The 20,538-nt window shown below is 41.2% G+C and overlaps 1 protein-coding gene across 2 annotated transcripts; it reads left to right on the top strand.

Moving 5' to 3' along the window:
- Positions 1-11,971: 11,971 nt before the first annotated feature.
- Positions 11,972-19,909, top strand: LOC311267461 (poly(A) polymerase type 3-like). Of its 2 annotated transcripts, none has more exons than XM_084370541.1 (20): positions 11,972-12,149; positions 13,101-13,274; positions 13,558-13,728; positions 13,861-13,927; positions 14,043-14,124; positions 14,367-14,476; positions 14,566-14,619; positions 14,713-14,824; positions 14,957-15,046; positions 15,187-15,325; positions 15,553-15,625; positions 15,739-15,859; positions 16,518-16,602; positions 18,027-18,080; positions 18,276-18,395; positions 18,523-18,629; positions 18,718-18,986; positions 19,125-19,349; positions 19,439-19,527; positions 19,804-19,909. In XM_084370541.1, exons 2-20 carry the CDS (start codon positions 13,267-13,269, stop codon positions 19,811-19,813), a joined length of 1,986 nt encoding a protein of 661 aa, XP_084226667.1. In that variant the 5' UTR covers positions 11,972-12,149; positions 13,101-13,266; the 3' UTR covers positions 19,814-19,909. The 2 variants fall into 2 exon arrangements, with proteins under 2 accessions (XP_084226667.1, XP_084226668.1); XM_084370542.1 differs by lacking the exon at positions 19,804-19,909 and adding an exon at positions 19,678-19,782.
- The last annotated feature ends 629 nt before the right edge of the window (positions 19,910-20,538 follow it).

Genomic DNA, 20,538 nt, shown 5'->3' with positions numbered 1-20,538 from the left:
AAAGGCCAAAAAAAAAAAAAAAAAAAAGAAGGGTGTAGCCTGCGTTCATGTAGACGTGGTGGTGGTTCAGCCATTGTCAAGTGCATCGATCCCGTCCATTGGTCTGTGCGCTGCTTGGACGCAGTTAATGCCGCTGCATTCTCAGAGGAGAATTCAGCGGCATTAACATGAAGTTTCATGTCGTTGTGGAGTGCCTCTGGTGTCCACAGGATCTGCTCCCTCTCATTGTTGCCAACTCCTCGGTAAGGAAAGTTGTTATTGGCTGCCCTCAAAGTTTCTAGAAATTGCTAAATGACTGTAAGCCAGGGCGGGATCCAGTCAGCGGAGGCTTCGCGCATGCGTAAGTCATTTGCAGTCTGGACGCGGAGGGGTGAACATCTCCTCCTCTGACTGCAGCTGGGAGGGACTGGGCTGCCTGTGAGTGCTTTAAGACGAGGGCGGCACCCGCTGCTCGTTGAGAAGAGTAACGATACGTGTTTTCACGTCAGAGTCTCCAATAACACCAGAAAAAGTTGTTAGATTTGTTGCTGGTTGCTTTTTTTGAAGAAGAGTCGCTGGAGTGGTCTGAATACTCGCTGAATATAGCGACAAAGTCGCTGAGTTGGCAACACTGCTTCCTCTTCGTTGTGAAGGCCTATGTGAGCAGCCGCTCAGCCATTCAGTGGAGGAGGTCGTGTGCCTGTATTTGCGGAGTGTCGATGCTGTGAATCAAAGTCATGAGCGTGAACGGGACCGTGGATACTTGCCATTCGAATAGACCTACCTCCTCGCGAGTTTCGCTGTGGAGTACTTCAACTTCCTCGTTCGCCGTAACGTTGCTGTGTAATAATGCTTTCAGTGGATAATGAGGCGGTGTTGACTTGTCTTTGGTTTCCACACCATTACACAGGTGCGTGAGGAGGGTTCCCTCTCTGGAGAGGAGGGATGGAGATCACAGCCAGCACGACTCGGTTACGCATTAGTGCAAACATGAGACCCTGACGCTCCTCAAAGCGCAGCCTTATTTCAAACCCGGCAAAATAAAGACAAACCCGCCAGGTTGACAGGAGCACAGCAGAAAAAAAATCTCCGAGCGAGGTCCATGGCTGCTGAAGAAGGAGAAACGCCGGTGAACAGATATGCAGTCTTTATAGGCTGGCGTAGGCTTGTTCGGCCCATTCTACGGTCTTTTATCCAACCATACAATGTATATCCAACCATACAGTTTTTGTATGGTTGGAGTTTTGGAGGATAATGATGCAATCAGATGCAATCAGATGTATTTCATTTTACTATTCAGGAGCTAAAGAGCACACATACTCAGAGAAATAACACTATTTGTATGATAAAAGTTTTGTGTAAAGCACGTATCGTCTTCTCAACGAGCAGCGCGCTGCCGTGAGCTCCGCCCCCGTCTCAGAGCACTCACAGGCAGCCCAGTCCTCGCGCAGTAGTTCCTCCCAGCTGCAGTCAGTGGAGATGTCCACCCCTCCGCGTCCAGGCTGCAAATACCGAGTCGTACAGTATTCCGACCAAAAGGGGGAGAGCCTCGGCGAAATGTCGCGAGACAGCTGCGAGATTTCCCACTTTGCAACTCGGGCGGGTGGTGTCTCATGCATCTGGAATGCATTACAGTCATTTAGCAATTTCTAGAAACTTTTAGGACAGCCAATAACAACTTTCCTTACTGAGGAGTTGGCAACAGTTAGAGGAAGCAGATCCTGTGGACACCAGAGACACTCCACAACGACATGAGACGCTGCTGCATTCTCGGCAGGGTAAAGTTAGATACACAACTTTAAATCTTGAAATGTACAACAACTGGCTCCTCAGCCTCATTTAGTGAATAAGTCATCGTATCTTAGCTCGACGTTGACATGTGGGGATCACATAAACACTTTTATGATTGTGTGTTTTTTTGCGTTATTGATTCCTCTGATACAGTGAAATGTGAGACTTTGAAGAATCCTTTCCTGCCCCTCCGCGCGCTTTCACGAGGAAGCAGCCGTACGACTCTCATCAGCGGTGTTTCATGCCTTTATGTGGGCTTTCACTTAATGAAGCCGAGGAGCCAGTACATTTCAAGATTTAAAGTTGTTTCCATTAGATCTGTCGGCCTGGCTCTACTCGGTTTGACTCGGCGCGTCAACCCGGCTCGGGAGCCCGGGCATCAAGACGAATCAATGAAAAAGTAATTGATTCCTCTTTTTCGTTTTTCTTGTTAAAGATATCCATTCACCTTGTTTCGATTCGGATACAGTGAAAAAGTAAGTCTGTGAATAATCTTTTTCCGCTCCTCCGTGCGCTTTCACGGGGAAGCAGCCGTGCGACACTCATCGTGCGTTTTTCCACAGCGATGTTTAATACCTTTATGTGGGCTTTCACTAAATGAAGCCGAGGAGCCAGATGTTGTACATTTCGAGATTTAAAGTTGTGTATCCAACTTTACCCTGCTGAATTTTACATCCTTGTGAAACTGAAATGCTCTTGTTTCAACCTGATTCATCAAATCCAAGATGTGTCTGTTATAACGTGTGTGTGTGTGTGTGTGTATCTGTCTCCTCTGCTCATTAAAGTCCATGACCAAACTTTAAACTGTCATGTTGTTCTGGCCCGTTGTTTAAAATGTTCTTTCGTCTGCTCATAAGAAATGTGCGTAAAAACATTTAAACCGCACCAAACTGACACCGTGCCTCTGTGTATTAGCTGTACCACATTAATGATGAACACTACTAACTACATTGCTCATTACATTCAGTGTGTACAGTGAAATAATCGCCATTCATTATTAATGATGGTCCATATTCATCCAGACTACAGACACTGAGCACAGAGTCAAAAGCTGCAGTGACAGAGGAAACTCTCCTCCTAAAGCTTCTCCAGCACATGACGGTGTGTGAGCCTGCGTGCGCTCTGGATGGCACAGAGGCTCACAGCGCCCGACAAACAAACGCACTAATTGTACAAACGACTGGTCGACCCAATGTTGTGTTCTGTCTTGTGCTGCTTTGAGGTTGTGTTGTGTTTTCACTAAATTCAGTTCTGCTGGGATCTTTGCTCAGAATCAAGCCGTGGAAGCCTTCTGAGGCTCGTGCGTAAAAGTAGCTGGTTTAGTAGTAGTAATTGGACAGAACAGCACCTGATCAGTCTCCACCCATCAAATCAGATTTCTCTTCAGATTTCCCTTTGCCCAATAGTCAGGTTCACTGAGACACGTTCCTTCACGTTATTGGCTCATGAAACTGTACACCCCTCCATCGTCCTGTCATTTTTATTAAATCAAATCAATGCGCTGCACGACATCGTGAAACTGGGCCGGACTAGCCTACTCCATATAAAAACTGCAATTGTGTTCACCGTCACTTTTCTTCAGCAGCCATGGACTTCGCGCGCAGAATGTTTGTTGCGGTGTTTCATTACTTTAAATGGTTTGAAATAAGGCTGCGCTTTGAAGAGCCTCTGCGTCTCACGTTTACGCTTCTGCTTAATGGAAACGAGCTGGCTGTGTTCTTCATACCTCCTCTCCAGAGAGAGAACCCTCCCGCCTTACCTGTGTAATGATGTCTCCGGTGACATCCGCGTGGAGTCACCTCCAGTGACGCTCTGCGAGCTCTGGCTCCCGCGCTCATCTCTGAAGCTTATCTGGAAACATCGACTTTGGAAACCAATAGCATGAAAATACTGCCGCGTTATTCACGAAAAGCATTATTACAAAGCAGCGTTACGGCGAACGAGGAGGCTAAATACCGCCATAGCGTTACGCGCACGTAGAGAATCCGATGGTAAGTGTCCACAGGGCCTCATGATCATGGTTTGAATTCGACATAGTCGAACCACTATGTGATCAGTATAATATAATGTGAGTGACGTGAATCGGAGAGGGAGGGGCAGAGCGGCTGCTGCGTTCAAGCCCGAGCCCGGCCCGTGTCCGAGGTAATGATGTGGTAATTGGCCCGAAGCATTGGCTATGAAGCATTACGCCCCTCGGCGTATAACGCAGGGACACGGCCGACGGAGGTGAAATTCGCATTTTGGCGTACCTGTTAACCAAGATCCAAATGACCGTGGTCTATATGCGGTTTGGCAAGCAAATCCACAAGGCCGACACCACCGAAAACCTTTTTTGACAGGAGCTGGACCACCTGTGCTGCAAGAATTTCCCAACTGGCTGAGCGGAGCGACGAAGGTATCGAGCCAGCAGCCATAACATGTAACCTGTATAATTAAGTTTTAATAAAGTTTGAATTGTTCATTGTTGTGTTTCATTTGCAATCCTGTTGGAACTCCGCTTTTTTTACTGAATGTATCTGTAATCTAACTACATATTTTTACTGTAACTTTATAATACAGGTACTATACAGGTTAGCTTTTTGTATCCTAATTTCATAATCCCGTTACATGTATCCCAGTACTCCCCAAACCTGTGTATGTCAGATTATTAGATTATTAACCCCAAAGTGTAAGCAGAATTTTATTCTTATAGCTGATATTGGCGGAGCTATTTTTCATAACCCTATATCCAGTCGGTGTATAGGCCAGTGGTTCCCCACGCGGGGATCCACTGGTCGAAGGGTCACCTAATAAATCTCAGGGGTCTTGAGATGATTAATGGGAGAGGGAAGAAGAAAAATGTTCTGATACATAAATCTTTACTTTTCTCAACTCAGTGCTGTTATTTGTGAAACAGTAGGCCCCTAAAATGTATTAGATAAAACGATGGTAGAAGATCAGAGGGGAAAGGCTCCTATATAAAAAGGGCCACAAATACGTAATCTAATAAAGACGTAATAAACCATAATTTGTATCAAATTAGGGAAAAACTATAAATATGGTCTTCATTGAATAGTAAACAAAGACAGTTATAAGCTAAGGACACTAATAACAGTAAAAATCAATAGTTTGTAGGCAAAACCTATAAATGTGTTCATTAGAAAATAAGAAACTGTGTTATATCCTGACTAACAAACTAAGTAGCAACAAGCTGAATGTTATATCAAATAAGACAAAAAAACTAGAAATAATAGAGATATTTATATCCTCATTATAAACCAGACACCTACATATCTAAATCACACTGTAATGTCATTTTTACAGGCTGTAATTAGACAAACGTGGTGCGATTTCCAGCAACAAGTAGTTTTAAAAAGTGGCAACAGGATAAATCATCAGCTGTCCCCTCCTCAGTGTGTGACTGCGTTTCTCCAGCCTGGCAGGCCGACATCTCAGCCGCTTGCAGTGTGCTCCCGCTTGCTTTGGCTAGCAGTGTGCAGTGACTGTGGGCCCAGGCTAATATCTGGGTCGGGGTCAGTCTCCATCATCTCATGTGCAGACTTAGCTGCAAAAACATGAAATGTTTTGTAGCTAAATTCACAAGGAAAGCAGAAAATAATGATTTCCTCTGTGCCAAAAACATTTTCTCATAAGTACTTCATGAATCCAATACTTCTGGACTCAGGACTTCCTAGGCAATGTGCTAATTGCACGGTCTGCTGTTATGACAGCAGAAAGGAAAGAGCCACATAGTTAAAGAAACATCAGTTCTGGTGGGATCTTTGCTCAGAATCAAGCCGTGGAAGCCTCTGTGGCTCGTGCGTAAAAGTAGCTGCTGCTGATCCATACAAAGGTATTTTTACGTGTATGAGTCACAGGGGAGTGAATCAGCTCTGTATCATTCATGTAGCGGTTCAGAAGGGGCACAGCGCAGGTAAGGCGCTGATGTTAAAGAAGAGACAAGTCACAACGACTTTTGTGCCAAATTGTACTGTGGAGCCAGTTCTTGTTTGTTTGGTTTTATTCATTTTTACATGCTTTTCCTTGTGAAATGGTTTTGTTGCTGATCGAGCTGATGTGATACATGACGACCATGTTCTTTATTAGATAGTAAACAAAGACAGTTATAAGCTAAGGACCTTGAGGTCACTCCAGGGTCCATAGACAGAACTGTTTATGTCAGTGCAGAACACACAAAAAGATCTAATGCTTCCAAAAAAAGGTTCTGTTCAGTAGTGTCAGGAAATAATACAAACTGTCTTTATCAATACACTGTCTATCACCTGAGTATGATTATGTATATTTCTAACCTTTATCAAAGCTCATTAACATTCATCCACTAACTTTGTTAGACCCTCATCTGAATGGTTTGCATACACATAAGATAACCGTTTGTCATCATTACATAATAAGGTTATGGCCTCCAGCTGTCCAGTCAAAGTCCATCCTGCTTCATATTAAAGACACATGTCCTGGTGAAGCACAGTACATTCCAAGAAGACATTGTAAAGCATCTCTCTTCTATCTTTCCAAACAAAAAGGTGTAGAAATCCACAGTTATCCCATCAAGTCCTGGTGAAATCCAATGTTTAGGTGCTCATCCAGCATGCCCCAGCTCAAATAGATTCTCAACAAAAACAAATGAACAAACAATCATTACATACGCATGCGAATGAGCAAATATGGTCCTTAAATAAACGTATGTGAGAAGAATCCAGCTAATTTGCTTGTATATTAACTGATATATGAAGTAACTCTGAATCAGCATGTCTTTGTGTATTAGTGTCTAATACTTTAAGTCATGAAAAGAGAAAATAAAAAAGTCCCTACTCTAATTTAATTAATATCCCAAGTGATACAGTTGATTAGAATGTAATCAGGTAGCCTAAGCGTGAATCAAATTCACTTTTTCTTGGTATTGTTCTTGGCTTCACCAACAAGTATCATGTTCTCACTTTCTAATGAGTCATCTGGTCAAAAGTTGAAGATTTTCACATTTAAATTCATGGTAGAACAATAACAGACAAAGCAAGTGTCATGCTGAAGAAGTTGATATATGGGGGTTTCCTCAACCTGGTCACCTAAAAGTTGTTTTAACTAAAGGCTTATGGATGAATGAATTATTGATTTATTTACCATTAGTTACAGCTTATAGTCTGTAGTGGAACATGTTGAAGGTTTGCATTTCACTTGTTTCTACTCCCCTACACACACTCTATACGACTTTGGAACGACCCACCTGAGGAGATAAGGCCTGCAGAATCAGTAACTTCTTTCAAATCACTTCTTAAAACCAACTTTTATAGACTTGCCTTTTTGTGATGTCGTCTCCTTTTTACTTTTTCATTTTTAAGTTTTGATTTATCATTTGTTTATTTATTCATTTATTTTTATCTTCCCATTTTTTTCTGTATTTTACTCTATTTATGTAATTACTTACTGATCTAACATTTCTTATGTTTCCATTGTTCTTGTATGAAATCTTTTTATTGCTCTTATTAATTTCAATGAACTATTAACTATTTCTATCCTATTCGTTTGCTTATCATCCTCTTAACATTGTCTGCTTCTGTCTAGCATGACTTTTTTAATTGTTCCTGAGTATCCTGCTTCTGCTTTGTTTGTCAAAGCACTTTGCAAACCCTGTTTTTAAAGGTGCTATATAAATAAAGTTATTATTATTATTATTATTATTATTATTATTATTATTATTATTATTATACACAATGACGTGGTCAGAATATTTCGACAAAGAGCGCGTGATCAGTTTCCACTTCACCAATCACAGCCGTGTGTTTTGTCTCTGTCCAATAGTCAGGTGCATGAACACTTCGTGGCACAGGCTTTGGTTGGTGCACTTCATTGACCTTTGCGCTCCTCACCTTCCTGTAAATCATTCCCTTTGATTTTATTTAATCGGTCTGTGAGTTAGTACAAGTGTCGTCTTATTGTGTGTGTTACGTGGTTGGTCAGTGAAACAACTGAATAAGGCTGATAATATAGAGAGAATCAATGAAATCACTGCCTCGCCTTAATTTATTTTTTCTTCAAGTCGTATGGAGTGAATGTTGAAGTGTCTGCACTGATCACTCAACCATATAAGACTTATTTAACTTGAGCATTTATTGAGAGTAATGATTAGAAAGTGGAGAAAACCAAGATATATACAGTATATAAAAGCCAAATTAGCCTGACCCAAATATTTTCAAAAGTATCTTAATATTACTTTAATTCAAGTAATTAAGTAATATTTTTCAGGGCTTGAAATTACAGCCATTTTTGTCACATATGTGCCCAAAATATAATCTGTGCGCCTTCAAAATATTTGGGAGCAAACAATTATTGTGATGTGAGCGAAAGTCATGGCATTAGCCTCTATGTTGATCAGTTATTAATTCAACTCATTGTGTTTCAATGTATCTTGAAGGGTCAGGCAGAAGAAGGTGCTGAGGGAGAAAAAGATCAATAGGCAAGGTCAAGTCAGAGAGAGCAAGGGGATCCAGAGATGGATCAAGAGGCAGAGGAAGATCAAGTAATCACAGAGAGAGGAGAGCAAACAGACCAAGTAACTCGCAATTGTAGCCATGTTGTTTAAAAATGGTGTACTTGACTTACTATTGTTGTTAATGCTATAAACATACTGTTACTGTGCAAACCTGTGTTTGTTCTTGTACCGTATTAAAAAAACAGACTGAAATAATAATCATAAATAATTTCTCAGTCTTTGTTAGCTTTTTGTGAAATTTTGTGCTCGCGTGCTACGTTCGCTCACATCCTGTGCATCTCTTGGGGGCTAAGCCTCCCCATGTCCTCAAAACCTAGTGACGCCCCTGTGTAAAGGTAATGTATTTCTTTGTTTGTTTACAAGGATCATTATCATTATAATTATCATAATACACACTGACAAATATATTTACAGAAGACAGTAAAAACAAGAGTAACAACTCATGCATCACTGTTGGATCATAGTGAAGGGTTTATAGAAGGCTGTAGATATCATATCATTTTTGCCAACCATCACAATATTCAGACTGAAAAGACTGCGTGCATTGAACGCATGGTGTTACAGATGTGTACCAGTACGCACATTCTCACGCTCTGTGGATTTTTATACATTCAGAAATCTCCGTGGAAAGTGGCGGTGTAAAAGATACGTACCAGTAGGCACGGTCTCACCGCTCCTGGATTTTTATACATTTGGAAACCACACACACACACACACACACACACACACACACACACACACACACACACACACACACAGACAAACGACTGGTCGACCTAATGTTGTGTTATATCATGTGTTGCTTTGAGGTTGTGTTGTGGTTCTGGTGGGATCTTTGCTCAGAATCAAGCCGTGGAAGCCTCTGTGGCTCGTGCGAAAAGTAGCTGCTGCTGATCCATACAAAGGTATTATTACGTGCATGAGTCACAGGAGAGTGAAGCTCTGCTCTCGTTCATGTAGCTTTTCAGAAGAGGCACAGTGCAGGTGAGGCGTTGATATTAAAGAAGAGACACGTCACGACCTGTTTTCTAACCGTTTGTGCTGCGACTATTGTGCCAAATTGTACTGTGGAGCCAGTTCTTGTTTGTTTGGTTTTGTTAGAAAAATGAACGTGTGTTGCCTGTCCAGTTATATTCATTTTAACATCCTTGTCCTTGTTTAATGGTTTTGTTGCTGATCAGACTGATGTGATACATCATGACCTCAGTTTCATACCAGAGTGAAGAACTCAAGTTTATCAGTCCCAAGTTTCAGATTTGATCTCTTCTCTGATTCACCATCTATTTTATTAAACTGTGATCCTCTGCTTGTAGGTCTGAACAATAACATGACCACACACACATTCATAAAAAATAAATAAATAAATAAATAAAATTAAATAAAATTAAAAATTGAGTAGACTACCATCATTAAAATAAGCCCCTTATTTATGCTTATCTTTACACAGAGACACATCTAGAGAAAACAATACGTTGTGTTTCACAGAGATCCAGCTCCCAGAGGACACTGGAAAGCTGTGGAACAGTGAAGAGGAGGTCGTGTGGCTCGGGCACCACTTGGCGACGCCTCTGCCTGCTCAGTCGTCTCCTGGATACTCACACTTTACATATATTATAATTTGTGTCTGATATTCTGTCAATGCAATTTGTAAATTGTGATTTTGTTGTTTTCTGTTCATGTGACATCTATTGCATGTCTGTCCGTCCTGGGAGAGGGATCCCTCTCTGTGGCTCTTCCAGAGGTTTCTTCAATCCCAAGGCAATGTGATTGTGATTTTGGGCTATATAAATAAAATTGATTTTACACTTCATCATAATTTACACAGTATTTATTTTACTGAAGATGTCACACACGGTCAGACTTTTGAATTATAGATGAAAAGATTATAATTTTGTTTGACACTTTGGACACAAAGTTTGTCTTGTATTTATTTCACTTTACTATTCAGGAGCTACAGAGCACACATACTCTATACAGTACACAGTAACAGACTATCTAACATGGAAAAGACCTGTTGTTCAAATCAAACCAGACTGACATTTTGTCATAGTGCGTACAGCCTGCTTCTCCCTGCTCCACCTATCCAGAGCAAACCTCTACACCTCTCCCACTCTCCTTTCATGTCAGTTCAGGTCATCAGAATGGGGACTGGTATAAGAATGGAGTTGCTGCCACCTAGTGTCTCATTTGGCTTTTGCACTGAGGGACAGGACAGCCAGAATCTGCTCTAACAGACCCAGAAGAACACAATTAAAACATCAGTTTTTACTGAAACTGACAGGTTGTTTTATTGGAGCTCTTTGGGAAGAGGAACCATAACTCCTCTAAGTGAATCAGTCAAGTATCAGGCTACATGTTTCTGTTCCATAATCTTGTCTCAATAGTCCAGCTGATGACACGTTGACATTTGATTTGTATCAGAACAATCAGCCTGTCTGTGTGAAAGCACGAAGCAGTGTGCATCCTCATACAACCCCCCACAGCACCTTTAGCCCCAGATCCTCAGTTTGAGGAGAACTGCCTCAGTGTCTGAGTTTGATTTCTGTTTTATGAGAAGCGACTGTAACTGTAAAGTGTTGTCACAGGACACAGGACTTCATCTCACCTCTGACAAATACTAAACAACAAAAACACTCTTGATATTTGTGTGATTTTAGGTCAGAATTTTAGTTTTAAGAAACAAGACTGTCTAATAATTTATGATCAGGATTTCTCCATAGCTACATATGGACTCATATCTGTCTTTAATACCTGGGGGGGGGAAATAACTTTTAAAAAACATGTGGACAAAATGAACGTATTGTGGTATAATATATAACCATAAGTAAGTAATTGATGGTTAATGCCAACTGGCAATAGAAAAGTGTGATGTTAAAGAAACTAATCAAATGTGAAGAAATCATAAATGAATGGTTGAAACATGTATCACTCTGCACTGATTGAAGATGCACCTATTGATTGAATTGAAATAAATTCCTCAAAGTCAACGTCAGTTTGTTCCTGATTGATCGCAAAAATATTGACAGTAAATGTTTACTGCGGCTGTGCCACGTGCGTAAAATGGTACGTATGGACGCGCGTACCGATGCTGCTGATGTGTGAAGACAAGTGTTTAATGAACAAAACTACATATAAACAGTTTTGATGAAGATAAATAAAATAAGAAAAATAATATTTTGCGGGAAATCTTGATGCGTAAATGTAAAGCAAAGTGAAAGAGGCCAAATTCAACATGAAATGTGTTTCCAGAGGACTGTGTGTGTGTGTGTGTGTGTGTGTGTGTGTGTGTGTGTGTGTGGCTCCATTAATAAAATACACACAGATGACTTTTTGCGCTCTCTGTGATGTTAATGAAATAATGTCCATAAAAGCCGAGAGTTGACGAACCTGAGATACAGTTTTTGTAATAAAAACAACGTTGTAATAAAGGAGCCTGAAATGTTGTTGCTGTGGCAAAATAAAAGCCTTCACGTGTAGTCCTCTCATAAGGAGCTGTTTCAAGGACTGAAACCAAACTTCTATCAGACAATATGAGAGAGGACACAGTCACAGCTGGACATTTCTTCATGGTTACATGTTGACGTCATCTTTTGCAGGTTGATTGGATGAAGGTTTAAATCCAGAGGTGAGATGTGACTGTAAAACACACGCGCACAACATGGCCGTGCAGGATTCCATGGTTGCTATGTTTTTCTCCAGGTGCATCATTTCTATCAGATCATCATTTAAAAACAAACAAAGCCTGAAACCGTCAACACAACCGACATTTTACCCGTTTCACTCGTCAATCTCTGTAAAGTTTTTGGATTTACTGAAGATTTTTTCACTCCGGATAACAACGAACGACCCACTGAGACTGACAACCGACACACAACCGACTTCCAACATTGAAAATGTGAGACTTGAACACTTTGAAAGTCTAATGCTGTTTTCTGTGTGTTTTGCCGTCGACTCTCTGAAGCCTGAAAGGTCAAAGCCATCCGGCTGATATGGACACTGTAACATGTCTCATGGTACAGACAATATACTGCAGTACAGAAACGTATGAACTGTAGAGAAAAGAATACAGATTATTAAAGTGTATGGAAATGAAACATCTGTTCGGGCCAAAGCAGACATGTTATAGCCTACATAATGTAGTGGGAGGCAGTGGTGGACATGTAAGCTAGCCAGACCCTTCAGGCCTGCTTCAGTACAGGTGGGATATATCCTGCAAAAATACTCTATTACAAGTAAAAGTATCTTAGTATAATCAGGAAAATGTGCGTAAAAGGCTTCAATCCAGAAAAAATGCTTTTACTGAATTATATATCACTATATTATTATCATTACTCATGTAGGCCTGTTGATAAGCTGGATGTTAATGTTGTTTGTTGAAGTGGAGCTCATTTTGAGATATTTTATAAAGGACTGCAACTAATGATTTCTTTCATTGGAGAATAATCTTCTGATCATTTTCTCCAGTCATTTATTTGATCGATGTTTTTTTTTTTAAAGCTGCGTCTGTGAAATGTTTTAGCATGAAAAATGACTGAAATGATGAACAAGACAGTTGCCATTGATCATTCATCAACTTATTGAACAGAGTTCAAGATATGGGAGTTAACAGTGGCCCAGCCGCTCATTGTTGCTCTGGAGCCTCTAAAAGATCAATTTTATCTTGTTTCAGAAAATAAGATTTTGGCTCCATTGGTTGAAAAGATAAACAGCCTCTATGCTCATAAACAGGAATGTCATTTTTAAAGGACAGTTACAGAAATTAGATCTTGTCTATTCAATGCCACTTGTTGTGTTGGCCACTCTTGCAGGGCCTCTCTCTAACATGTGAATGTGTGTGTTGTTGCAGTGTGACCTCACAGCCGCTCTGTGACGCTCGTTCTGGCCTCAGAGTTCATCTAGACACCAGCCAGGCTGCGTCCACGCTCCGATCAGCTCCTCAACTTGTTTCACAAGAGAGAAGACATTGAACTCGAGCGAGTGTTTCAAAGTGCCACATCGCTTTATTGCTCACCATGTCTCGGTAAGTCCCCCCCCCCCCTTATTTAAAAAGTTAATGATCAGTACAGAGCATCTGTGATTCACAGTCTTAGTTGAATTTTCTTTTTTTTAAATATTTTGGCTGGTAATGATGTGTACCTCATGATGCGAGTTATATACTTGTAAACTGCACCTCTTAGCACACTGGTAGGCTAAGTCACCTTATGTTTACACCAAATCCTATTGTTATGTCTTTGTGTACATATACTTCTTGTGTAATGTCTCTTTCATGACTAATTCACTGACAATCAAATATCCCCTTTCAGTCCAGTTAAGAGCCAGGCTCCACCACAGACACAGGTATCCAAGTCTTATGGCATCTCTGGTCACATCAGTGAGAAACTGCCTGAAGAGGCTGAACTGATCCTGACCAGAGAGATGACCAAATATCTGATGGCATGTGGTGTGTTTGAGGACGACGTGGAGCTGCTACACAGGTATGAAACATCTTTTCTCAGATTATTATTTTCATGCTGTCATTAATATAGCTCAGTGGTGAAGTTAATGCAAGTAGTAGACCGTAAGTGGATGAGACGATGTTTGAAAATGTTTTTCTGCTTTATTTGCAGAGAAAATGTCATTAAACAACTGGAGTCACTCTATAAGGAGTGGCTCACAGAAACCTGTGAAAACATGGTGAGACATCTTGTTTTCATCTTTATTGTTGTTTATAATGTAACTCCAAATGTGACCCTGAAAACATGTTGATGCCAAGTTAACTCTATTTTCTGCATTTCTTTTTTTAATTCAGGATTTACCTGAAAATGTGACAGCCAGAGTTGGAGGAAAGATCTTCCCATTTGGCTCGTATAATCTGGGAGTTCACTCAAAAGGTACATCTTTCTCTCCTCAGCTGTGAGAGCGCCTCAGGACTGTATGTCACTGTGGTTCATGACTTTAACTAATGTGCTCTATCATGTAATGTATCACAGTAGGTTAGTATATGTGAGGTTGCTGTGATAGATTTAGTTCCTTTCATGGTGGGTTACCTCGTCTTACAGTACATGTTGGAGATAGAGCTCAGAGCGTCATTACACATTGAAATGTCTCATGTGAATCTGTGCTGTTGTGACAGGTGCTGATATTGATGCCCTTTGTGTTGGACCCGGATTTTTGGACAGAGAAATCTTCTTCACGTCCTTCTTTGAGAAGCTCAAAGCTCAGAAGGAGGTCAAAGAAATCCAGGTTAGTCATAGAAGTGCTTCATGCATTATTCATCATGTTAAAGGACCTTTCTCTCCAGTACAAGAGACTGACCATGTTGTTGTCTGTAGGTTATTGAAGACGCCTTCGTCCCTATCCTCAAACTGACCTTCGACGGGATTGAGGTACTGTGATGAGAGAAGAAAGTTACAACTTTTCTGTTAAAGCTTTGTTTGGAAGTGTCTTCATCGTGTGTATGTGTTCCTGTTATTTTCTAGATTGACTTAGTCTTTGGCCTGTTGCCACGGAAGAGGATTCATGACCGCCTGGATCTCCTCAACGACACTTGGTTGCAGGGTCTGGATAAACGCTGCGTCAGGAGTCTCAATGGTGAGCATCAGATTAAAGGACACAACTGCAGTATTGACACATGACGGCTCAACAGGAATGGTATTGTGTATATGTGGTAGACCCTTTTTGTTGTAATTTTCCATCTTAATCTTTTTTATTCTGTTTTTTTAGGCTACAGAGTCACAGAGGAGATCCTCCAGTGTGTGCCAAATGTTGGCACCTTCAGACTTGCTCTGAGAGCCATCAAGCTGTGGGCCAAACGTGAGTCAAACACACACAGATAGTTAAACTCATTGGCAATCAATCGACTAAAGCACTTCAGAGCAGGTCATTGTTTACCTGCGGTAACACTGTGAATTGGAGATCTTTATGCTTTTCCTCACCCTCTTATTAACCTACAGGACGCAACATTTACTCCAACAAGCTGGGCTTCTTGGGTGGAGTATCATGGGCCATAATGGTCGCCAGAATCTGCCAGCTGTACTCAAATGCAACAGCGTCCACTCTGGTGATCAAGTTTTTTAAGGTCTACTCCATGTGGTGAGTTGTCCCATTTCTGGTTTCCTGGTGAAATGAAAAGAACATGAGTGGGTTTAGTTAATGCCTTGTTTCCATTGCTCTCTATGTACAGACTACATATTGAGGAAAGAGTGTAAACTCACATCATGTATATTGATATCAGTACTGGAAATGTAGCTACATGTGAATGCTTTGTGAAAGTTTCCCCTGAGGATCAGTTGATGTGAAAATGTTGTGTTTTGTCTCAGGGAGTGGTCAGTCCCAATCCGCCTGAGGGTAGTAGAAGACTGCTACTACAAGCTCCCGTTTTGGGATCCCAGGGTAAGGCTGGCTTTTTTTCAGAATTTTAGGCTACAAATATAGAATCATGTTGGAAAATCAATTTGGAAATGTGATCAGGTGAGCTGAAAATGTTGTGGTCTTCTGAATTCCAGGTGAATCCAAGTGACCGCTTCCACCTGATGCCCATCATCACCCCGGCGTACCCACAGCAGAACACCAGCTTCAACGTGTCTCCCTTCACCTTTAACATCATCACAGAGGAGATCAAACGAGGTGTGCAGTCACTCAGCTGATTTAACTCGTGGGCCAGTTAACTTCACGCTAGAGCATGACATTTTTCGGGAATTCCCGCGGGTCACGTGATTCCCGTGGGATTCCCGCGGGATGGGAGTCAAAGTTTTATTAATCCCGTGATTGGGACGGGATGGGAATAAAAATCAACGGGAGCGGGCAGGAGCGGGAACGCCATTAATAGATGATGATTTTCAGCCGTGTTAAACAACCAAAAGGACAGACACGTCCATTTTTGTAGTCATCTTTCAGTGAGCCAAAACTATTTTGACTTGCGTTAGAACTACACATCCAACAGTGCTTTGACTTCCGGACGGGCCGGCCACTAAAAAACAGAGTGGGATGGGAGCTGGAGTAATTTTGAGTGGGAGCGGGAGTCATTCTACAGGAGTGGGACGGGATGGGATTTTTTTACTCCGGCCCGGGATTGGGATGGGATGGGATTTTTTCTCTGGGAGTGGGATGGGACGGGAGTGAAAATCCACTCCCGTGTCATGCTCTACTTCACGCTAACACAGTTGATTTAAACACATCTCAGAACTTTTGTGTTTGTTCTGCTATCGATTTCTCAAAACCATTTTAAACTCGTAACTTCAACAACACAAAGTCAGGATTTTGTTTTACTTTCCTTCATTCACAGGCCATGTCATCGCTGAAGTAATTCAGCAGGAGAAAGCAGACTGGTCCAAACTTTTTGAGACGCCAGACTTTTATGCTAAGTACAAGTATGTATCAAGCTGCTCAGAGATGAACATGTGGAGTGCCAAAATACACTCGCTTGTTCATCATGTTGATATTTTTAACATATACCTCTGTTTTGCTGATAAAACTGTAAAATGTTCATCTTCTGCCTTAATGCCTGAAGCTGTTTGTAATTAATTAAACCTCCAAAGAATCTAGAGCTTTGCATTTGTTGTAAAAAAAAAAAGGGTAAACCCTGTTGAAATGCTTCTATTGTATCAAAAACAAATGATTTGGTGGATATTTTGTACCGTTGATGCACTGTATTGTATTGTTACTCTGACTTATTTTTCCTTGAATTCATTTGTTTTTTGATTTATAGTGTGTGAATTTGTACCAAAGTGTATTTGGAGCTACTTAAGGCAGACTGTTTGTACATTACATAATGTAACTGATGTGGTTTTGTCATGTGACCATGTTTTGTACCCAACATGAGATCTTGCCTGAATGTGCTAAAAATGTTTACCTTTCAGTTGCTTTTATTGTGTGACGGACTTAAATCTGTACCTGATTATAACTGTTGCATGTCAGTGTTTTAATGAAGGTGCAGACTGGGTTTGGTTAGCTGCTATTTTGAACTGAAAATGTCCACAGAAGTTTGTTTAAGTGATTCAAGAAGAAGTGAATCAACTGTTTGTGTCTGTGTGGATTTACTTTTTTTATTTTTTAATAACCTTTAAACCCTCAACAAGCAGCGTTGGACTTGAATGTTATAGTTACATTCTGATTGTTTGATGGATACACAGACCAGGTTTTGCTGTTTGTTGTTATTAATTCAAAATATGGACTGACGCTTGTTGAAGTGATTTAAAAAGTTGTTGTTGGAGAGTTGAAGGTGTGAAGGTTTGCTGTCTGACTTAAATGTGTTGTTCCTGGACCATTCTGGAGTTTCCGTTATTTCTGTTACCATTTATGATGTTGTCCTGTTTGAATAAATCTGTCCTGTCATCTCTGTTCTCGTCTCTGGTTTTATTTTGCCAAATTCAGATGGAAACTCTTCATTATCTTTGTTTTTTGGATTACACATCCAAATTAACTGAAGGTCAGAGCAGACAGCATCCTTGATATGATGATGATGATGATGATGATGGTGATGTTGTTATCAGCTTGAGGAAGAAGTGCTGAGATAGCGAGTTGTGAACTGATGTTGATTTAAAAGAACTTGTTGAGATTTAAACAAACAGATTCATTACAGGAGGCCACTTTTTAAAACAATCAACATAGATTCTGCCTTTTAATATAGTTAAATCATATTTAAAGTGAATGATGTTAGTCACTGTGCTGTAGCTTTAAATATTCCTACAATGTGACGGTTGTTAAAACAGGACAATAAGATGAATGCAGTGAGATTCCAGCCTGTATACAAAGACACAGTGCTGTTACATTTTTCTGTCTCTTATGTGTCAAGGCATTACATTCTGCTGCAAGCATCTTCAGCTCCAGATCAGCAGCATCTTGAGTGGTGAGTAAACACAGCAAAGACAACGAGAAGCCAAGTTTAAGTAAAACCAGAACGAATGTACACATTTTAGTTGACTATTTTTTATCTTCGGACAAGAACACTTCTTATTGAGACAGAAAACAGTTTGAATATTTGATTTCCACCAGCTGCGGCACCTTCCTCCTTCTGAAAATTGTGTTTTGTTCACTTCATCAGGGTCGGCCTGGTGGAATCGAAAATCAGACTCCTGGTGGGGAATCTGGAGAGAAAGGAGCACATCTCTCTGGCCCAAGTGAACCCACGGTCCATCACTTGCCCTGTGAAGGCCAATGACAAGTAAGGACACGTGATTTGATGGTTTTATTTTAACTATGGCAGGTTGTTCTCTTTGAGTGAATACTTCTCATTTCTAAACGGCATTTTACTGAGTCAACTCATTGGTCTGTATTTCTGTGTGTTTCAGATGGGGCCTGAGCACAACATGGATGATTGGACTCCTCTTCAACACACAGAGCTCTAAAAACATGAACATAGATCTGACCTCTGAACTTTTGGCCTTCAAAGACACATGTATGTTGTTTTTCTCTTGTAAATTCAGTGCCAATGGAGCAGCGTTGTGCAGCATTATAAATCATACTTTTATTTTGTGCTGTTTCAGTCCAAAGTCTGGCAACGAACAGTCAGATCTATGAGGAGGGGATGATCATATCAACCACATACAGGCGGAGGGAAAATCTGTGCTGGGCAATGCCTGATGGAGGCCACAAAGAAGTTTTCACCAAAAAGCCGAAGCCCCCAGTGAGCAGCAACATGTCTGCCACTGTACCTCCTGCTCACACAGCACCTGTCAGCGCAGGCCGACCAGCCACAAAGAGAAAAGGCTGGTCTGACTCTGAGATGCCTGCAAAAATATTCAAAGCTGACAAGGTATGCCAAACCATTCCATGCTTTGTTGATGGGATTATTTGTAGTTTAAATAGTTTTTGATGTCTGTACAGTTAATAAACTGCCAGCACCCTTGCTAAAATTGTTTCAATAAAATAACATTGTCCTTATTCTGTGTAGGAATCACTTCCACAGGCCACCAAGAGACCTCTTTCTCCCCATTTTGAAACTACACCAAAGGGGCGAGAGACACCGGCTCCAGGGATCGAAGGCACCTGCTCAGCTGGGTCCTCTAAGGCTGTCTCACTCTTTAAGAAGCCGTCTCCCTCTGTGGGGTCACAGAGCACGAAGAGACCTGGCACTTCTGAATCTGAGCCACGGACAAAGAAAGTCAAACTTGACCTGGTAAGATAAACTATCTCTGAAGGCGCTCTGTCAAACTTAAGATATTCCTGTTCTGTGACTTATCTCGCTGTCTGCTCCCTCCCTCTCAGAGTCCACCTGTAGAGCTGTCTGACTTGCCTGCCGTCCCCAAGAACCCTGCCACGGTCGTGAAACGTGCCATCAAGTTTCAACTTGTCAGGTAAACTTCTGAGTTCTCTCAAGCTGCACACACTCCTTCACTTTCCTACCTTGTCATATGCCTCATATGACACACGTCCTCATTCGTGTTGAGATTCATGGGATGCCTGTTGTAATGTAGAGTGGTGATGTCTTATCTTTTCCCCACGAGAGGGCAATGAAGCCTTTCTGCTGGCCTCTCCCTCGACCTGATCAAGTGAACTGGTGCACAGACAAGCTGTTGAAAGACTACCGTAGTCACTTACTATCCTTTATCTTCTTGTATCTCTTACGGCAGGCGGTATTGATGGAGTCACTGTGATACTGTCACCTCCTCTCTCCAAACCAAGAGGACAAACTTGCTTAAAACAGCAAGCACTTGTTTTAATTGTTTTTAATTGTTTTTAATTGTTTTAATTGTTTTAGTTGTTTTAAGTGTTTTTAATAGTTTTAATTGTTTGTAATTGTTTTAATTGATTTAAATGTTTTTAATTGTTTTAATTGTTTTAATTGTTTCAGTTGTTTTGATTGTTATAGTTGTTTTAAGTGTTTTTAGTCTTTATAGTTTTTATAGTTGTTTTAAGTGGGGAGGAGGGAGGGGGGAGGGGGAAGGGGGGAAGGAGGGAGGGTGAGGGGAGGGAGGAGGGAGAGGACATAGTGTCCCCCTTCCCCTCCTCCCTCCCCTCCCCCTCCCTACTTCTCTAGTTGTTATAGTTGTTTTGAGTGTTTAATTGTTTTAATTGTTTTAGTTGTTATAGTTGTTTTAAGTGGGGAGGAGGGAGTGGGGAGGGGGGAAGGAGGGAGGGTGAGGGGAGGGAGGAGGGAGAGGAGCGAAGGAGGGGAAGGGGGACACTTAAAACATAGTTATAGTTGTTTTAAGTGTCCCCCTTCCCCTCCTCCCTCCCCCCCCCCCTCCCTACTTCTCTAGTTGTTATAGTTGTTTTGAGTGTTTAATTGTTTTAATTGTTTTAGTTGTTATAGTTGTTTTAAGTGGGGAGGAGGGAGTGGGGAGGGGGGAAGGAGGGAGGGTGAG

Source organism: Pagrus pagrus (assembly GCF_965226575.1).
Source record: "Pagrus pagrus genome assembly, chromosome: 13".
NCBI lineage: Eukaryota > Metazoa > Chordata > Actinopteri > Spariformes > Sparidae > Pagrus > Pagrus pagrus.
The sequence above is the reverse complement of the archived record's forward strand: the minus strand, read 5'-3'. Positions and strand labels throughout refer to the sequence as shown.

What these genes read in the sequence shown, in the direction of transcription:
- LOC311267461 (XM_084370541.1), top strand. An exon ending in CAGAAACCTGTGAAAACATG is followed by an intron (nt 13,928 to 14,042) that starts GTGAGACATCTT and finishes TTTTTAATTCAG; the next exon opens with GATTTACCTGAAAATGTGAC. An exon ending in CATCAAGCTGTGGGCCAAAC is followed by an intron (nt 15,047 to 15,186) that starts GTGAGTCAAACA and finishes ATTAACCTACAG; the next exon opens with GACGCAACATTTACTCCAAC.